This window comes from Chroicocephalus ridibundus, chromosome 2 (genome assembly GCF_963924245.1).
Source record: "Chroicocephalus ridibundus chromosome 2, bChrRid1.1, whole genome shotgun sequence".
NCBI classification, from domain to species: domain Eukaryota; kingdom Metazoa; phylum Chordata; class Aves; order Charadriiformes; family Laridae; genus Chroicocephalus; species Chroicocephalus ridibundus.
In genome coordinates, this window is record NC_086285.1 from 76,246,295 (window position 1) to 76,267,481 (window position 21,187).

Genomic DNA, 21,187 nt, shown 5'->3' on the forward strand with positions numbered 1-21,187 from the left:
AATCTCTGAACCTTTAAAAAAAAAAAAAAGGCATCTAAATTACCGTCTCAAACTACAGCCAGGCTTCTGAGGGTGTTATGCGGGAACAGCCTCAAGCCAAAAGCACCACACGTACCAGAACCGATGCAAGATTCAGTTCAGCTGAGTTCAGCTATTGCCTGCTTTCCACACCTGGCAAGGCTGGGACTGCTCAAAGGACCAGGTCCACATGAGGAAAAACGTGGCTTCCCCAGCCCCCAGTAACCCTCACCAATCCCACAAAGGGTGGACAGACACTGGTGACACCTGTCAGTCACACCGTGAGAGGTTCAAGGAGCATCTGTGTGGAGTTGTGCCCAGCAGGTTTGTCATAGCATCACAGAAACGTTGCTGAATTTGTCTGACTTTTTTCCCTGCCGATTGCCTGAGTGGGAGAAGAAGGAAGGCTGATGATTTGAGGCTTTGGCTCTCCAGGTTTGACAGACCCTGGGAGAAGTCAGAGCGCTAACACAGCCTCTGGAGTGCAGTGCACCCCCCTGCCTTGGCCCTCTGGTAGCCCCACCACCACAGGCACCAAAGTGAACGTTTATCTGCACGAATCCAGTGCTACCTGGTCTCACAAAATCTGCAGGGAAGGCACCTACAGGTAGTGTATTGTCTCATTGTCTTTATTCTTTTTTTGGTCTTTTTTTTTTCCTCCCCTTATGGCACTGATCTAACTTCTTGTGCTTAGCTAAGTCAATCCCAGAACTTCCTAGAGGTGATAAATCAACAGCGTGAGGAGCAGTTGCCTGTATTCATGCAAGAATAAGGGAGAAGAAACCAGTTATTTGTTCAAAGGGTTTCTGTCCTCAATGGTTGAAGATAAAACTTGAAAAGCACCTTGGAACAACAAAACATAGCGTTCAAGTGCACAGGCAAAACCCTGAAAGGTGGTTTGTTGGTCTTTTTTTTTTTCTTTCCTTTTTGATAAAGACTTCTTTCCAGTTTCGATGAGCTCTTGAAAGTGAGACAGAGGCTTTTGCATGTGCCTCTCTGTCCCCCCACCCCAGACACACACACATGGCCTGCATGCTTAACCTTCTGGCAGCTTGGCTGATGCATAGCTAGTATTACTTGGCCAGTTACTTTTCGGAGAGCTAGAGAGCAAAAGGAGCCAAGCTACATCACATTCACCCAGAAAACAAACAAACAAACGACGAAAAAAAATGCTATGCATTAAGCGTGGGACTTTTTGTTCCTGTTTTCTTTTAAAGTCTCCTTTCTGCCAGTAACAAGTATGCAGAACTCCCGATTAGTAGCTACCCATGCAAAACACCTTCCTCAGGGCTGAGTTCTTTCCTCCTGCCCTCGTCCACCTGTTGAACTCTGCCTGTTTCGATGGAGCTGCTCCTACTTGAGAGGGGTGCGACGGCACATCCACAGCGTACCAACGTGAGAAACCGTTGAGACCTCCAGGCCTGGCACCTCTGCCTGGCACGACCTAATGCATGCAAACATACTGGCTCCTGCACATCCCGAAAGCAGTCTAGCCGTGTTTGCAGTATAACGTATGCTAGTAAGGCAGGGCTTGCCTGCGTGGGTGCAGCACCACAGTGACGGGGCTTTGCTATGTCTCGTATCAAAGTCATTGGCTGCCCCCAGCTTGCAGTTCTCCTTCCTGCAACTTGTGTGCTTTTGCCATGCCCTAAAAGCGTGAGCAGGATCCGTACCCACAGCACGGAATGTGGTAATCCCTTCATGTTTTAGTTTTGCATATTTGAAAGGAAGCAGCCCAAGCTATTGAGCTATAAACAGGAAGACACCCTGACTGCACCTTTGACTTTTACCGTGTAGGTCAAATATCACAGCCGCTGTGATAGCTCTCTGCATGTGATCATTAAGGGAAAAAGAAAAATCTGAAACCGAAGCAGACAGTTCCAGAGCTCTCAAGGGGAGTCGCAACCTGTCCACATTACAGCCAGCAGATTTGTTCCTTTGGCAGGTTAAGCAAGTTTCACTACATCAAGTCAAGGGTGGAGAGGAAAAAAGATTACTAGAGCTACAGCCCAAGATAAGCGGGAAGATAAAGCCGAGCAGTACAAAGGATAGACACAATCTTCATCTCTTTTTTTTACTTTGCAACATGGATGTCATTCTCCCTCGAGAAAACATTTATCACCCAACTTCGGCTGAACTGCAGCAGATGCCAAGTCACATCCACATCCACAACCTTTCTTTTAAAGTTAAACACTCCCTTCACCAAGGCTTCTTTCACTTAAGAGCTTCCTAACTATAATTAGGGGGAAGGAGTATTTGTGTTGCCTTATCCTCCTTTAGAAGAGTTTGCCTCGATTAGATCTTACATGCAACACTGAAAATGTTCAACCTCACTGTTTAGCCTGCCAAGATACAAGGAGAACAGGAACAAAGCTGTGCTTAGAAGTTATTTTCCCATTGTGACTATAACAACATATTTTGGCCTGACAACACTGGCATACTTTGAATACGAAAGCCAGGCTCAAAAGTCAGCCTGGCTTTCAGCATCTTACAATGATAAAGAAAAATGATATGACGTTCATCAGTTCCAAAAAATAAAGATAAACATTCAACACTTCAAGTGAGAATGTAGTGCAAAAAAAAGAAGGACAAAATAAGGACGTGCACAGAAATGCTCATATTCAGCCACAGATGTAGGTTACAGTAACATGTGCCAGCAGCTCTGAAGTGACCACTACCGCAGCTCAGATGAGAGCCAGAGCCACAGAGGATGAAACTCGGCTTTTTGTCGTAATTTAAATCAATGAATTGTGGCTCTGAGCCATCCTACAGAGCAATGCGAGAACAGCAGACGAGCTTGGGAAGGTACAGAGCCCTGAAACCTGCACTTCATATGGTGGTTATTAGTCTCCACAGCACGCCTGCAAGTACACATACACTTGGACAGTACTGAGGGTGGAACACTGAAGTGCAACCACGACACACAGGATGAAAGGAAGGAGATAAAAATTTGAGCTTAATACTAGGGAGGACTCCCTTGCACTAAGTGCTAGCTAGCCTTGATTAACCTCTCAGAGAAAGTGGTGGAATTTAAAATGAGACCAGTCAGAGAGCCAGAAGAATTTGCAAAGAATAATCCTGAAATGGAAAGAGGAAATTAAGATTTTCCAAACAAGGTCTGATCCACCTCTGAACCAAACTCGTAACGCTTTAAGAACTGCTATGCAAAAATGCAGTTAACTTGCTACCCGGTATGCTTGCCGCAGCACAGCTGTATGTGAAAAAACTCTCCTCGTAATCTCTTCCCTCCCCCTCGCGCAAAGAATTTCACAGGTGAGCCAAGAGGATCCAACTGTGCTCCGACTGTGTGCCAGTCAGCCCTCTCGACAACATCACATTTTTCAAGTGCTTGACTGCCTTTCATTCCATCCTCCCCGTGAGAATCACCTTCCGCTTCCCCTCTTCTGCCATAACTTTCCTCTCCCCTCTAACAGTCACGTGAACAGGATGACTAAGATGATACTGCACAAGAATTCCCCCAGTTTCTCCCCTTTTTCTTTTTTAAAACAAATGGGCACAAAGAGTTTTCAGCCCCACACTGCAATGCAGAGCATGAATGCAGAAGGGTGAATATTCCACCAGGACAGCAGCAAGTGAATACTTTGCTACTTTTCATCGAAGAAAAGACTTTTGTAAAAATAAACAAATACAGACAAATGCAGAATTCAAGTGCCTTACTCCTTTTTTCTCCCGGTGGATGGTATTGGATCAGTGCCTAAGGGAGGTGACTCATAGGATGAGGAAAAGAAAAAGAAAAATAAAAAAAAGAGCATGTGTCCTACTGAAGTGACATGCAGCTCCTGCTTGTCACATCCCAGTCTTTACTGCATCTCCAAAAAGGCTGCTGTATTTTCTTAATGCCGAGAGGATTTGCATGTTGATCATATAAGCTTTCTGGAGGTCTCGAAACAGGGCAGCCTACAGCTTCAATGCCAAAACCAGAACGTGGGCAGGTTTTGACTGGCTGGCTCAAGGCTAGAACGAGGAGTCAAAGCATCCTGAAAGAGGCAACTGCAAGACACAGCTGCTCCCAGCTCCGGGTCCCACTGAATTATGAACAAAACCAGGAGCTCCTGCTTTGCATGCAGATAACCTGATCAGCGCCACTTTGGCTCTCGGAAAGGAAGCATCCCTCAGCATGCGTGGGAATCCTTCACCTCTAACTCTGGGGAGAAAAACCACACCGTAGCTGCACCCTGAGTTTCCACGACTGCTGATGTGCTCCACATCCCTCAGAGACAGGGCCTGCCTGTCAGGAAGGTGTGGAACAAAAGGGTGTATCTGCAGCCTCTGAGCAGGGTCCAGAGTTAAGCCTCTCCCCTAGCAGCACAAGCATTGCTGGCTTTCAGTCAAGAGAGGTTTGTGCCAGGTAGGTCTGATTAGAAGGAGCAGCATGTCCAGAGGGGGAGCAGCAAGCAATTTCACTGAGGCCAGGTTGGGAAAGTCCCAGCATCTAAATCAAGATTAATTCTTGAGTGCAGGATCCAGTGCATGTATAAACACCCTCCTCCTCCCTCACGTCTCCACGCCTGTGGAAACGCAGTGGGGAGGCCAATGAATCCAGGCATTATCAGTCCAGAGAGATCGTCTGACAATATCAAGTTCAGGTTGTGGCTTCATACTCCACATATTATTCTAAGTTTCTCCACTTTACCACTAGATGTACCCTATACTCTACTGTATTACACATGGCTGTTCCTCATCTCCCTCGTGATTTCTGAGCAGTTTGGTAACAAAACCAAGGGTATGATCCTCATACATCTGATGCTTATCTAAAGACAAGGGAGCCATACATTCAACCATTCAGAGACTAAGAATAAAAATCAGTGGTTTCCAACCTTCACCTTATTTAAAATATACTTTTTTTTTCTCCAACGTAAAGAGTTACTCAAGTTCACCAAGCTAGTCTAGGGAGGACTGAGCTGGTCAAGCGCCGTTAAGTACAATTTAGCTGATACAGTTGCTTTACCTCTTCCATTGTTTTCTTCCCTGAGATCTTTCACTTACATTGCTACCTTCAAATAACTTCAGCCCAAATTGTCTAGACCTGTAGGAAAACCCAGGGACCTCCTCTTCAAAGCTTCTGCCATTTGACATGCATGGGAAGTAAATCCTAAACAAAGTGAAGCAGCACCATTTTTAGGAGCAATCACTTAATACACCACCGCTAACCTCCTCCTTAAGAGTCTCGTGAGTATGACTGGAACTTAAGTCAAAAGTGCAGTAACATTATACCCTTGGGTTAAAGAGTTTAGTCAGTTGTTTGTTTGTTAAAACATGTAGAGAATCTGTATTGACAATGTATTTCCAGTGCTAATTACCAACATCACCCACTTAAGAGAGCAATCCACTCAAGCTCTTGCCAGTCGTAATCACAGGAACCAGAAAGATGCAGGTAATTTTGCAAATCAGACACAATCTAGACCAATTTCTGTTTGTCTTCTCTTCCTGGATTCTTTGCTATTTGTACCCTCAAAAAAACTCAAAAATTACCCAAAAAGCCCTCAGACACGCATGCACACTTCACAAGTCCAGAGACATTTGAATACCTAAAACCCAACCATTTGGGAAACGCCCTCTTACAACTGCGGAGTAATCTCAAAACAAATTTCAAGTACCACCAAATATTCTAGTGGTAACCAGTGCTGAACACTAGCATAGATAAACAAAACGAAGCTGAACAGCAAGGAATCTCCATGGCCCTGCTGGTTAGAAAGCCACTGCAACGCATGCAGTGAAAGAGCAGGGTGGGGCGAACGGGTCCCAGGAAGGATCAGATTGGGAAGCACTGACTCATTTTAGCCGCATGTCTTGCAACCAGGCACAGCAGGAGATCCCCCAGCTAGTGCTCCCCACGGCACCCTGGCGCTGCAATCTTGCCAGCACGGCTCATTATCCTCATGGAGGCCCCAGCGCTTATTAGCTCTGTCTATCAGGGCTAACACGGCCCCGGCGAGCTTCCCCGCATAGCAGCGTGTGGCGGCATGTGGGTGTAGCAGCCCCCTCGGCATCCCCCCAGGAATTGCCGCAGCCCGCAGTGCCACACAGACGTGCCGTAAGCATCCCCCCAAGTTCAGTGGGGGCTGCCGCGCTGTCTATCTCCCTGCACAATGAGGTTCCCCCGGCAAAGCAAAAATAGCCTTACAGCGGGGCAGCAGACAGCATCATTAGGATGACATGAGCATTATTATTTAGATCCACCAAGACTAGCTTGGGTGCGCTAAGGCTGCAAAAGCCACCTGTGATTGTGTTCAAAGAACAGATTAGAAATCCTTTTTCAGTGCTACCAGGACAGTCTGCAAAGTTAACCAGTGCCTTGCAGCTGCCAATACATGATACCTAAGGATACACGATACACACACATGCACCACAAAGCATTTTGTATTTTTAACCTAGAATAAAATTTTGCTTTGCTGTGAATAAAGGCAAGTTGTAAGCATGAGTGAGAGGAAAGATACTGATCTACAAATCCAAAGGGGCGGGGGGTGTACCATTTCGGAATAATTATGCTGTATTCACAGATATTTAAGCAACTACTTGCTACGCAGAATCAGCAAGTTCAAACAGGCCGAGATTGATACAACTGCATTCCCAGCTTGGCTCAAAGTTACTCCTGTTCCCTACCAGCAGTGTTGTCAGAACACCTCAAAGGAAAAAAGGGAGAAAAACATTTGCCTGATGATGCTGTGACGGGGAAGTGATTCAAACCATGCCTCCAAAGCAACGCTTCCCAAAGGACAGCAAAAGAAAGCATTCACTTGCAGCTTGCATCAACCCTTGCATAAGAGAGGGCAAAAGAGGAGGGAAATACAGTGTGAGCTTCCCAGTATCACTTCACCAAACCGCCGTCCCGCAGTCCGCATTAAATTCAGAGCAGACCTAAATGAACAATGCCAAATACTGCAAGGAGACTTCCAAGCCGTAAGAAACTCTTTCATAAGGGACGCGACTAAACAAGATCCCTCTGAGGCGTGTGTGGTTCTTTAAGCTTGGAGACAAAAGTTTAATAACTAACAACAATAAAATTAAGCAGGAATACGATTTTTTAAAATGTAACAAAAACACGGCGTGGGATATTCTGAACTACTCTTTTCTTCCATCATTTTGGAAATTAGTAGTTTTCAGTCAAGTCTTTTAGTTATCATGGCATATAACCTTAGTCGATGACTTCATTGCTAATTTTTTAGGAAAATTCATGTTTAAAGAAAACAAGTGTGATTAGATGGTAAGGATAAGTAAAGTGGTTTTAAATTTTAGCATCAGGAAAAAAGAAGAGAAAGAAAAAAATAGAGAAAGGATGTCAGAAGGGGGAGAAGTTTTATCCTTAAAAGCAAACACAGTTGAAGAAGCCCTAAGTACGTCCTGGCTCCCCCTCAAAATTGCACCCCTTTACCAACTAAGCAAACATAAGCCCCAGCTCTTTCCCAGAAGCAGGCAAAGCCCTAATGCAGTTGCCTCCCTCTCACACGCCACTGTTGAGCAATCTTGATGGCACACAGCACAGAACAACTTGCTGCGTCACACAGCTCAAGGAGCAAAAAATAGACGGTCACAGCAACGCTGGGGACGCTGCACAGATGGAGCTGAATACCTCCCCCCAGCACACACACACACATGCAAGCAAGGAAGCTGCGCTAGATAAGAGAAGCACATCTTGGTTAAGGGAGGGTCTCTGCATCACCCCGGTATCAGCAGCCACCAAGTAACTCGAGGGGCAAGGAAGTAAGGGGTTATCACTGCACACACACAAGTTGTGCAAACTTTTCCCAGCGCTGAGGACGGCATCCTAGCAAAAGAGGTTTCACGTGCTCAACCCATTTCCTCTCCTGTTCCTGAACATGTGGTCCTCCTTCCTCACCAGCAGTGATCTCACAGCATTCCCCCGCCGAGCAGAGAAGCACTAGGAAAAGGTTTCATGTCTTGTTACATGGCTGTTTATTCAAGTGCAGTAGCTGGAAACAGAAGTCCCCGCATGACTTGTGCTATTTTACAGGAGTTTGGGAACTTTCGCCCTCAAGTGAAATTAATTTTGGTGCAGTCCATGAGCAATACGGATTGCTTTACTCTTTACGCTCACTTTGAAACCGTCAAGAAAGACAACACATTGAGGTGGCTTGATGTCAAAAATGAGCCACACGGAAGTTGTACGCCTCCTGTGTTTTAAGAAATCTTTCCACATGAAGCACTGCAGAGCTGACTCTGAGAATTTACCAAAAAAATGCTGAGAGTGTTTAGAAAACTTCAGCTAAGAGAGCAGCCTGAAGAACCCGGCATATCCATGGATGCCCTCAAGAAAGAGAAAGCAGTATTTGCATATTGTGTGCTATTTACCAGTTGTATAATGGCACTACTACTTTATAGGCTATGTCTTTGCCTAAGCTATGTGCATCACGCAGGTGAGCATCATGGCTCAAAAAAATGAGTGAAAGGCCCTGGCTAAGCCCAAACATCAAGATTCCCCTCACTGTTTTTTATAGCTTGATTAGTTCCCCCAAATACTGACAATCTACTGTCAACGAATAGCCTACGTTTAAAAGTGGGGAGAAAAGAAAGAGGAAAAAACCCGCTGACCCTGAGAGGGGGTACCTTCTGCAGTTTGCTGGTTCCAGCATGCTGAACGAGAACAGGTTGAGCAGGTTAGATACTGGGGAGAGAAAAGGTAAAGCTGGAAGACACACATTAAAGGTGGAACGACAGCAACCACAAATGCAGTCTGAGATAGACTTTTTCCTCATTCTCATCGGTACTTGGCCCACAAGTCTTTTTAGACAACAAGAGGAAGAGAGCGAATACACATTCATTAGAGAAGCGATGCAAGTATTTCTGACGTGCACACACAACAGGCTGAGCAAAGATTACCTTAACATACAAACTCTCCCAGCAAACTTTCTCACAGAACTTTTCTACACAGAATCACCCAACCAAAGTACAAGCTAGATGACAAACCACCAACCAAAATGCCAACAAAACAACATGTTACTCGTTAACCTTGAGAGCTAACACCTCAACTCCCGCAAAAATCGCCTGGATTTTCTAGTGCTTGCTAAGTTAAGGCTTGTATTTATTTTGTAGCTCTTCAAGGTGAGAAGGGGAGGTAACATCCCTGAGAATACTAAACCTTCAGAGGAGGTGATGTTCCTGAAAGGGTACTTATGCAGAAAGATCAAGGTCTTGTGCTGCCATGTGCTCTGCGACTGGGGTCTAATCTGTCAAGTGGCTTGTGCTCATTTGAACTGTGACATGGGTAACAAAGCAGCACTAAGCTACGCTCAACATCCTCTGTTATACGGAGATTTATGTTACTGCCCGTGAGGAGGGTGGTATTACTCTGCTACATCAGACCACCTTCCCCTCGGCACAAAGTTGCACCAGAAACCTAAACTAACTGAGAGCACTGTGTCCCCTTTGTTTGCCTGCAGAAAACCAAAACATAAAAATCCACAACCTTACAAAGCACAAGATCAGACTTAGCTATTCCTTAAAGGCAACACACACAAAATCCAAGACTGATAAGCACACCGAAGTCCTTCTTCTGTTTAGATACTGAAGAGCTCTGGAGATGCAAGTACAACAGTTCCTCATTGTGTACGCTTCGGTTCTCAAGAACAATGGAGCTAATTAAGGTCAGCGTATAAATCTTAACTCTGCACTTCCTTGCTTCGCTTGATTCTAATCAGATCTCAGCATTCGTGTTTTTGTGTTAACTTCCTTTGCTGTTCTTTAATGATAACTGAAGAGGGATACTGTCCAAGGCTACAAGCAGATTCTAACACGACTGAAATCATGGCATCTCCTTTCGGCTCTGACAGTTCACAGAGGTACCGTGGCACAAGAGCTCCTTCACAGCCTCTTGCCACTGAAGATACCCATGGAGGGGTTTTTTGGAGCACCCTGTTTATACCTCATGAGAATGAAATAAAATTTTATATAAAGTCTTTACAAAGGATGACCAAGTTAGACAAACAAAAGTTTCTGCCTGGGACCTTAAAAAATACTTTTGTCTTCTAATTCTCATCAAAGACACAGAAAACCATACTCTTACTGCTATACTATTGTTGAAAAAGCCTGACCTTTTCCTTCTTTCTTTCTTCTTAACCTCCTTCAAAAACGTTTACTCTGGGCACATCTGCTGACAGGAGAGAGACCAAAGAAACCCTCTCTCCATCTGTTTCCCCATCCTTATTTACAAAATGCATTAGCAAAAATGTAAGAAACATTTTTTTAATTGCAAAGAAAACAAAAAACCAGCTATCACATCTCACCTGTCTCCTACAACTACAGTCATCAATTACTAGAAACAGAAATTAGTCCTTCGTGTTTGTTATCCCTGCTCAAGAATTAGGGCACTTGCATTTGCCGAAGCTTATCTTTCACTAGCATGCTGACAGTGGTTAAATCATCCTCCACGTATAAGGAATGGATTTGAAAGCCTGTAATGCACCCTGCATCTTCATATTTAAGAGCACTGCCTACCAATTACTACACTGAAATAAAAGCTCCTCAGGAGATGACCAAAGAGACATTTCTATTGTGCAAGACAATAAGAGAAGGCCTTTTCACACGTGTGAAGTGCCAATCATTTTCAGCGTGGCAAGTTCCTTGGGTATTTGTTTTTAGTTTCCAGACCTCATATGTTCAATTTTTCAAAGCTACCCAACATTTAACACCAGATTTCACCTTGGCCATCTTTGCTAACCACCAGAAACCAAACCATGTTGTGATAAGACAATTCCTCTCCTCTTCTGGAAAAAAAAAAAAGAAAAGAAAAGAAAAGCTCGTCATCACATTTGGCTATGCTCTGCCTCCAAAAACTCCCATCTTAAGCAAATGCCAGACTGCACGTGCTAGACTGCAGAGATCCTATTTGTACTTGGAGGCTGGGCATTGTTATTGCACTGCACCCTACCAAGCACACACAACGTACTGGAAGCGGGCCAATGCCATAAATAACACAGGGGCAATTCACAGGTGGAATGCAGGGAGAGGATGGATTCAGCCAGATCTCGAGGACACTCAGCCTATTGGGCATTTGCAAAGTCACAGGCAGCCTGTATGCACGCCTGCCCAACACACACAGATCCATGTTAAAGAGAGTGGGGAAATCATTAAAGCATATGCATCTCAACCCCTGTAGCCTTTATCAGGATCCAACACTCATCTTCCAACCAGTACGTTACAATCTTCACCAAGCGTATGCTCTTTACTTGCCAGTGAAGATGGCCGGCTGTAACATCAAAATTCACAGGTTACGCTCCAGCAGGTGTGTTTTCTGTCTTTCTTAAAAAACTCATTCAGCAACATATACACACACGTAAAGTGTTGTTTTACAAAGACTTAATTTGAACATCAGAATAGTACCATATCCTGATAGCAAGAACAGCTGTTTGTCCCTCCAGAGTATATTAAAAAGAGAAGTTTGGGAAAATTATCTAGCACTGAAAATAAGATTGAGAATGAAAGTGCCTTCTTAATTAAAAGAAGAAATACCTTCTTTGATAGGACCCTTTGTAAGCATGCTTCAAAGCATAGCTTCTGCGATCCAGATCTTCCAATTTGAGTTTCAAAGACTTCTGCATGTGGTTGTTGCATGTGGTGTTTCGCGTGTGCCAAAAAAAAAAAAATCCCCAAACTTTGAGACCTGTTCCTGAGATCGTACATAAACAGCCTACAAGTACCTAAGTAGGATGTAGATAAAAACCATTATGAAGAATTTTGCTAGGTATGGAGTAAGGAGCAGAAGGAGAGGAAGAAGGTAGATAACTGTAATGTTTTGGTTTCACATGAAACGCTTCAGGTTAGTTTGCATTACTGCACTTATATGGACAGCCTGGTGAACGTCAGCCAGGGACACTGCAGCTTTGCTTACGAAACTGGGGAAGCTGTGGCTGAAATACATATATTATCCCTTTACTCTTTTCAGACTTGCCACAGAACCTTTAATAGCTACCCACTGGAAACTGACAGGAAGGTCATTTCTCACCTGCCTTCTGGCATTTATATCCTATTAACATTTTCAAGTTGCACGAAGAGCATGTCTTTGGCAGGGAGGAAAATGTGATTTTAAAGTGATAGGCACAGACCATCCTCAGTCACAGAAACGGAAAAGGAGCTGCTGGCAAAGTCGCCTACCCCCAAAGGAAGCCCTTTTGGAGCAAGTGGAGGCATCGCCCTTACCCCTGAAGCCCGATCCACGTTCTACTGGAACACAACACAGCCAGTCAAGCAAAGTCTTTTGTCTACCTGAAGGTCCCTTGCTAAAGCTTACAAACCACTACCACCACTAAAACCCACAGGAGCAGCCTAACTCCTCTGTCTGCATTTTGGGAAGATGCAGCGGTGGAGACGGAATAAGAGGCTTGCAACCTCCTATTTGGTGGCAGAGTCTAGACCCCAAAGGGCTCCTCAGAGTCGGCACTACTCATAGATAAACTCCCTAGGGAGCTACGGTGACAGTACAGATGGAAAGCCTTTGGAAAGCCTTTAGTAATTGCAATCTATTGATTTGAGACACTACTTTGGAAATCCCCAGCTCTTTCAGAGCTACAGAAAACTCTTTATACCTCCCCCCCCACACACACACACTCCTTCCGTACAGTTTATGTTCCTGCTGGAGATCTGAGAATATTCAACTTTAATTTACTGTGACTGAGAGAAAGCCATAGCGTCCATGTCTCCAGCGTGAAAGCGTGAGGATCAGCATACCCTAAATTTCAGATTTTCTTATGTACTGATAATTGGAGAGCCATTACAGTTACACAAATTTTGAACTCAAAATTACTATGATCTAACTCCTTCCTCCAAATTCGTAAAAAGCCCCAAGAAAACAACTCCCCAAGCCTCCAAATCAGTTCCTGATGCTAGAAGGCTTACTATTTCCAAGACCTGCTCTTTCTGATACTGGTCAAAAAGAAATCTCTGTAAAATACTCAACATCCTCAACATTGTCTCCAGCTCTCCTCCTCCACAGCAATTCCTGTTCCTGATACCAGAAACTGACAGATCTCCCAGTTATCGTACCAGATTACAACAATCCTCCCCAAACAGTAGGACCAGCACTGAGGCAGAGGCAGTTAGTTTGGCAGCACATTTGGAAGAATAAGAAAATCAGCTTTTTGCACTGGACGTTGAGCACTCTCCAGAAACTTTTCCTCTCTCCAATGGCGACTGTTCCCACAGGAGGCTCAGGCCACTCCTGAGCAGTCTGGCAGCTGTAAGAGAGTTCTCTGAGATGCCCTGGGCTCACGGTTCTCTGTTGAAAATCCTGGCCAGGAGTCACCCTGGTCAGAAAAGGAAGCAGGTTTTAACCTCTTTTTCTGAATGGTGCTGCACAAGAGAACCTTCCCCCTCCACCCCTGTCTGCTGTGCCCATTCAACTTGACTTGTTGACAGGGAGCCAAGGAGCACAACAAAAAGAAACTGGACTTTATGTGAGAGGCTATGACTCATTTACAAATGAAGTGCTGCATGTATTGTGGGAGTCAGGAAGGGCAGCATCAATTTAACACGTAAAGAGTACACAAAACACCCCAACATGGCTACACTTACCCAGAGAAGAGATGGGCAGAAAAGGGTGTTCCCACTCCACAGAAAGTCTGGCTATCGCAAAAAAGGTTTTGCCCACACGCAAAAGAACAACAAGTAAGAGTTCTGGAGGGGCTTTTCCTCCTTTCATTTAATAAGGTGAGGGAGAAGAAAAATTACTTGCTGTGGAGAGGATGGGCACTTGAGAGCGTTAACAACACCGATATTTTCTAACCCAAAAAACCAAGCAAAACTCCTTCCCTCCCTCTGGTCAGCTGAATGTCTAATGACCTGGCTGCTACGAGGTGGAAAAATGGATCAGAAATTTCATCCTCTGCCGGAACAGTAATAAGCACTGCTATGGCATGGTATTTCCCTTGACAAAACCACTTCATTGGACTTTTTCCCCTAAAAGGTCTTTTAAAAGTCTGGATTAAAGAAATAGTATAGTCAGTTAAATAAGAGACAGAACAAGGCAAAGGGCAAGAGAAGAGAGGATGTATGTTGTACGTACCTAAACATTTTTTCCCCTCTGTTCACATACTGGCAGACTAACTTCTCCCTCACTCCTCTCCCATGCACTGAGCTCATTTGGTGTAAGTACAGTAATATTTGGGGAGGCTCCTGCAGGACCTTCACAAGCTATGTTGATTCTCCAATAGCACATTCACAATTTTCTGCTAAGCCTACAGCTTCTCTCTCTGATCCCACACTCTGTGTGATGCTCCAAGGATACCACCATGCTGGCTACCAGAAATCTTATTCTTTGCTGTTTTGGGGCATATATCTATCACTGTTTAGATACCACAGCACAAAAATAGCGAACAATAAAGGAACTCTGTGCAAAAACAGAGAAAGATGGACTTGTATTATCATCCAGCTGGCGCAAAGAACAGACACGGCACCACCACGAGCAAGGCCTGCAGGAGCTGCACACAAGGCAGGACCTGGCAAGCAGGTCCTTGCTCCAGGGTCCTGAGGCAGAAGCAGTTTTGAATGTGATGTGAGAGGCATTCAGCCACAGCACTGGCAGGTCACTGGACCTGATGCTACAGCTAAGTTTGAGATGCCTATGGAAGAACTTACTTCACACCACCTTAGACTAGAAATACCTGTTTCTGCAGGAGGTACCCGGTGGGCAAATTGAATATTTTCCTTGTGAGTGTGTCATAGCACCAGATAACAAATTTCATTTCACTTTGCATTTATCCTCATCTGCCTACTTGCACATTTGTGCTTTCCATTTCAACAACAGGATTCACTAGTACAGTTTGTTATAGCAACAAGAAAGGTTATTCACTGCAAAAAACTGGTAGCACAGTCCTGCCAACCGCAACCCTCCTTTCACAAAACTAGCCTGTTTCAGTGTGCTCAGGATCTTGCCTGTCATGGGTCTGGGGTCACTTGTTGCAGTGCCACTGAGCTCAGTAACAGGTTTCTATGATGTCTCACAGAGCTGCAGTAGTGCGGGTCTACACAAGGAGGAGTTTTTACAGAGCAGACAGGAACCTGTCAGATGGAAAGAACTTTCAATAGGAAGATTTTCCTTGTGTGAACTTAGATCTTTCTTAGTGCTGTCAGCAAATACAGCACTCCAGCTTGATAACTTCAAGCAACATCTCAGTAAGAGAAAAATTTAAAACCAAACAGTATTCTCATCAGAAGGTTCTGATCTGTACTTACTTCCTTTGGGCAAGTTACTGAGCCTGGCAATACTGACAAACTTGCTACTAAAGCATAGCAAGAGCTGCTATATGGGGAAAGCCGCAAAAGCAAAGGTGACTACGTCAACATCTGACAGGCCTGGAGTCAAGTCTCAGGGGAAATCTCCCTTTCCTGCTTCTGGGAGAGGACAAGGAGATGCCTAGTGAGCAAAAAGACAAATAAACCCCGCAAGCAGTCCTTCAGCAAGCGGCCTGGGCTGAGGACCTGGACACAAGCGTCCAACCACTTCAGAGTCCCAGCACTGGAATTCACCTTTGGATGCTGAGAGTGGCATCAGCTGCAACTCAGCAGCTGCCCTGCCTTCCTCAGAGCAGACAGAGTAATGACCCAGTCTGGCAAACATGTGGCTTGCAACACCTCTGGTCAGATGAGTCAGATGTGTGATTTATTCAATGCCCAAGGCCAGTATCTCCTCTGAAAGTCTTTGTGTCTTTCCCTTCTCATTTTGTGTCTCTCTCTCCAACTCTCCCCAGTTCCAATCTAGTATAGGTTAAATAAACGTGGTATTACAAAACTGCATTCCCTCCTGTTTCTACTCTGTTTTCACATAACTGTTTAACCTGAACAATATGATACAGAAAAGTTAAAGCTGCAAGCAGCTATTGCTTCCTTCGTGCGGCATTACATTATCTTTCCTATTGTCATAGAAGTCACCCCTTTCATTCCATCTATAGCACACTGCTTGGAAAATGACTGGTAATAATCACGGAAACAAGATTTCTTCCCTCCCACACAGAACCAGTCTGTAACCATCACTCTTGTCATTTTGCTTATAAGCTATATTCCTTTCCCCCACCTGTCTTGCAGTTTCTTTGTAGGTTGTAAACTCTTTGATATGGGGACTAAAGCTATGTGGGAATTCACGAAGTCTTAATCAGCCCTCAGGTGTTCCACCCATGCAAATAAATGAATACTGAATCGGGGCATGAGAGAGGGGAAGGAACATCCATGCGATTTAACATTTTGTTTCCCCATTTGACAACTGTACATATTGCTACATCCCTATGAAGGAAACTACATGAAATATGTTTGGCAACTTGGGTTACAGATAATTTCCCAGATTATAGTGCAGTAAGTTGCCTACAGTACAAGAAAGTACTGATATATGTATTTAAAAACAAGATCGATTATTCTGAAGAGGCATCTTCACGATGGCACTTGTATACCTAACTGTGTAACATACAATAACACCACAGATGTTCTAATACAACCACTTGCATCCACGACTTTGAAGCTACAAAATCAGAAGGTCCTATAGAGCTTGGCTATGTATTTTTGACCTCTGAGAAAAATGCATCCCATTTGGCAAAATAATAATAAGCAATAATAATAATAATAATCAATAAATACATAAATAACAACCACAACACTAAAGCAATACTTTTGGATATCCGTAACAACTCTTGATAATATGCGAGGAGAGCTAGAAGACCCTTTTCAATTCTGACTTCTTCTCACAAGCATCCTAGTAGTTGTACTGTGTGTGTGTCATGCCATACTTCTTTATGACAGATAGTCCACATTTTCTGCCCAAGTGTCTTCAGTCAACTTGGAAGTCCTTCCAAGGAAACAAAACAGCCCCCTATCCTGTAATCCTTTCCAAACTCCTGGGTCACGATCAGCACTCACCTGTGCATGTTTCCATTGGTGGTGAAGGACTGTCCACATACTGAACATTTATAAGGCCTTTCACCTGAGTGCACCAGCATGTGGCGATCAAGGGAGCTCGCTGAGCTCAGAGACTTTCCACAGATGCTGCAGGAATGGTCTGTCCCTCCAGTGTCAGTGTTATGCTAGAGAAAGCAATGATTTTTTTTTCATTGAATGACCCTTCTGAAGTGCCGGTAAAATATCAGCAAGAACTACAAACATCTTAAAAGCAACTTTAAAGAGCCACTCGGCACAACACCTTATATTAAGGTGTGCCCCCGTATATACCTCTCCTCCCTAGCCCTCCCCCCCAACTCTCCCCCCACCCTTCATTTTTAACTCCTTAATGCACAAGCACAAGTAGCTGTTTTACACAGGCTGCAATGCCTGCCACACACGCCATTTCTGCTGGGTGTGCAGCAGAAAGGCATCCAGCAACAACTCATCAGACAAAGGGTACCTTGAGATACCTTGAGCTGTGCAGTGGTTTGGTGTTGGGTGAGTGGTAAGGGGGAAAACAGAAAAAGCATGTAATTGCAAACTTCATGGCAGAAGAAAGACGCTTAAATATTCTTTAAAGACATTAATTTCAAACTGACTGTGTAGTAAGAAAACAGAAGTAAACTCCTCCTGCGTGCACATGCAGACTTCTATGGCCATAAGAATGCACAACAGGGCGAAAATACGGCCATTAGCTACTGTGCTATATGTACCACTCTTTCTAACTTGCATTCAGAGACTTGAAGATTTCTTCACATACCAAAAAAAAACCAAACCCAGGAGAGTAAGGAAAAAAAAGTAACATCTACAGTACAGGAGGGAAAACTGAAGCAACAAGTATCTAGTGGACTCACAGTGGTGAACCACAACCTTAGCATCCAAAGCAGAACCTTCTGACATAGAAAAGAACAAACCTCCTTATAAAGTATGCATATATTTCAAGAGGAGCAAGAACAGGCCTGCAGCTGACAAAAAAAATGCATCATCCATTAAAAAAGTGTATTTTTAATTCTGCCTCCCAAGATTACTACACCTTGTGAAGGACTCAGGCTTTTCTACACTGAGAGGATTTAAAAATTATGTCTTCCTGCTTCTTAATTTGCACGACCAGTAAAGAGATCTGTACTCAAACAGGATAAGAAAACAGGACTTGTGCCTCATCATGGAAGTGGTTTTCTGGATCTTTGGGATACCTTAAGCCATGCAGAACAGGACATACATCCTTGTTTGAGCCACTGCAGGGCATGGTGGGGGGAGCGTTGGGGAAGGAAGGGAGGAAAATTACCCACCGCGGGTTTGTGGTTTTTTTAAAAAAGAAAATACAAGGGGAAGGCTAAAATAAAAGCAAAACAATTTAATAAAGTTATAATGAAGCATTTATGGTTTGCACACTGAAGTGTTTTTCACCATCATGGAACACACACTGGCAAACCAGACACTCTTAAAAGTAAGAAATCAAGAGCCAGTACTCTGCGTACCTGACGAATGTGCATAGTTAGCTGGTGTTGTGTAGTGCAAATCTTTTCACACAGAGGACAGGTATAGGAAGACTTTTCTTCTTTTGTTTCCTGTGAACAAAACAAAACAAAACAAAAAAAAAAAATCAGAAGGAATATCAATACAAAAGAACTTGAAAGCTGTTACTGCTGGGGATGGAAAAAATATAATCCATCCTAAGTACAAAACGCCACTGCTAACAGAACAACTTGCATGTATACGTTTATCATCCTATTAGATCCCTCAGGGAAGTTTCAGAAACTTCTAAATTTATAAATAGGGGCCATTTCAACTATCAAAGTACAGCAGCTGTTTGAACAGCACACGGATACTCAGTAGTAGCAGTTTAGGACAGGAAGTGAAGGCAATTATTGCAACCAGCTCAAACTGCCAGAAGACATTTAAGTGAGCAGAAAGTAGTTACTGGCACACCGCCACTAATCTTCCCAAAAGATATTTAATAAGCAAAAGTTGTCGGGACTTCAGGTTTTTTACCCCATCACTATGGCAAGGCACTAGCTCAGTGCCATTTTCTAGGGGCTGTATGTTCTGCTCTGTGGCTGACTCAGAAGGAAGAGCAGCATTTACTGAATCACCAACACCATTTCCCTTAGCATCCTGTGTTTCTCCTGGAAGCATCCCATCCAGGCACTCCGGCTATGCCCAACCCTTATGCAGCCTGCAAGATCTGATGAGATCATAGCGAGAAAGAGGTGACAATGCAGGAGTGTACGTGACTCAAAAAGAACACATTATGAATCCGGTTATTCTCCACCCAGGTGAGAATCAGGAGTAACCATGGTCAAACCATGAGTACAAACAATGAAGCTGACCGGAGAGTTCAGCCTGATTTAAGTATGCCCTTGAGACACTGAGCAAAGCCACCACTCTTTCAGCCAAGGATGAAATGGCACTCTCGCAGGAACCAAAGGTGTTTGCCTGAATTGTCCACAAGGATGGCTACTGCATAACCTAAAGGGTACTTTCACACCACCTCACTGGGAAGCCCAGGCGTGGCTTCTGCACCAACACCTGTATATTAAAAGGAAGATAGTCTGGCACTGAAAATTAAACCTCATTTTTCTGTAGAATGATGCAAATCTTCACCAGCTAGATAGATCCACCGCCTGCTACACACACTTCCGATGACAAGAGAGCACAAAAAACATCTCTGCATGACCGATGGGAAAGTGTAATATTTGTGCCAAAAGGACATGTTCTACTTAACCTCTTTGCTGGCTATTTTAAGTATCATTAGTAAAATCATGAAAACAAGCAAAAAAGAAAACACACCCTCAGTAGGTCTTTAGACAGCAGGGAGTTGATGGGGATGAGTGTATCTGTGCGTTTCCTCTCTCCATACAGCCCTTTTCCCCTATCGCTGTCCCAAAAGTCATCAACTTGGAAGCAACCATTTCCAGATTGTCAGACACAAGCATTTGTGTAGAACACTGAGAATGACTAACCCAAGCCTCTGTGACAAATTCTCTGGCATGTTAGGAAGAAAGGTGCTGACAGTGTTAGAGAAAAGTTTTTTTAAGTCTCAGTAATGGAATATTCCCTCCTACATGATTTGGGGAACCATTCTGGAGAGTCCCCTACTAAAAATCTAATACTATGTTTTCAAAAATAGGGCCATGATAATTTTCTGTTAACTTCAGAGACCTATGGATTTGGATAGAGCTACTTTGCCATTTTGCCTGAAGTAAACAAAACTTGGGACCTCACTTCTAAAAGTATCAGGACTGCAAGGATTAGGTTCTCCCACTCCTCCCTACTGTTTCTCTTGTACATCTTTTTCTAACTGTATTTCAGGGCTCTCTATCCTAAAGCTAATCACTGTAGGCCATGCACACAGGCCAATGCCTAACGTACTGTTACTCACAAAACATTAGAAAGCAAGTGAAAAAGGCTGCCGTTATGAAGTCTGAACACCCCAAGAAAATTAAAACACATTATCCCAGTGCACCCCCATTTCTATATACAAACATACAATTCGCGTACATGCATTCCATCCTGCTTATACAACTTTAATTTTACTATATGCAACCTGTCTGTGGAGTCATGTTCAGCTCCAGTCATACTGCAACCCTGTTAACGTTGGCTCAGGACAGAGAACAAACACAGTGTGCCATGAGGAAAATCCCTGCAGCTGTGCTGACAGTTTAGATGGTGTTTAATCCCCAGGGTATTTCTGTGAAATTATCAACCTACTACTTTTTTTTTGTTGCCCCCGTCTCCCCACAACGAGTGCTGCAGCTCTGCAAGATGCATTTGATTGTTTCAAAGCCTGCTTTCTAGACTGCTTGCTCTTTGAATCAGCAAATTAACAGAAGATAGAGTAATTACTGGTTCACCTTGAAGCAAAGATCAGAAACACACTATAGCTCAGCCAGAGATGATTAGTATTGAATCTGAGGTTTATTATTAACTAAAACCCAAACTTTCTCCAGTGGTCACACAGGGTATATGCCGCATACCGTAACACAGCTCAAGCAAATCCAGGGTAGCTACAACAGGAATGCTGTTGACTGACCCAATCCAGACCAAAAAACATTAGCATGCCTACTGTAAAAGCACCCCCACTCACAAATTTAAAACACAGCGCTCAGATGCCCCGCTGGAGCCAGGTTGGTGTTAACACACTTCTTGAACTGAAAGATAAAATTAGCATCTAATTTGTTAGCTACTCTCACTTTAGTAAGTCAACCTGGCACGACTGCTCTGCATTGAACTGATGGCAAATGCTTTTGGAGTTGTGCATTATTTGTTTTCC

General features: G+C 43.9%; 1 protein-coding gene across 6 annotated transcripts in view; it reads right to left on the minus strand.

Annotated features, from left to right (window-relative positions):
- RREB1 (ras responsive element binding protein 1) overlaps positions 1-21,187 on the minus strand; it is a 126,179-nt gene that overhangs the window by 43,794 nt on the left and 61,198 nt on the right. For all 6 annotated transcript variants that reach the window (XM_063325946.1, XM_063325948.1, XM_063325949.1 and 3 more), the window contains 2 exons: positions 18,393-18,482; positions 16,894-17,057 (listed from right to left, as the gene is read on the minus strand). In XM_063325946.1, coding sequence (XP_063182016.1) covers positions 16,894-17,057; positions 18,393-18,482 — 254 coding nt within the window. The remainder of the gene's footprint in view (positions 1-16,893; positions 17,058-18,392; positions 18,483-21,187) is intronic.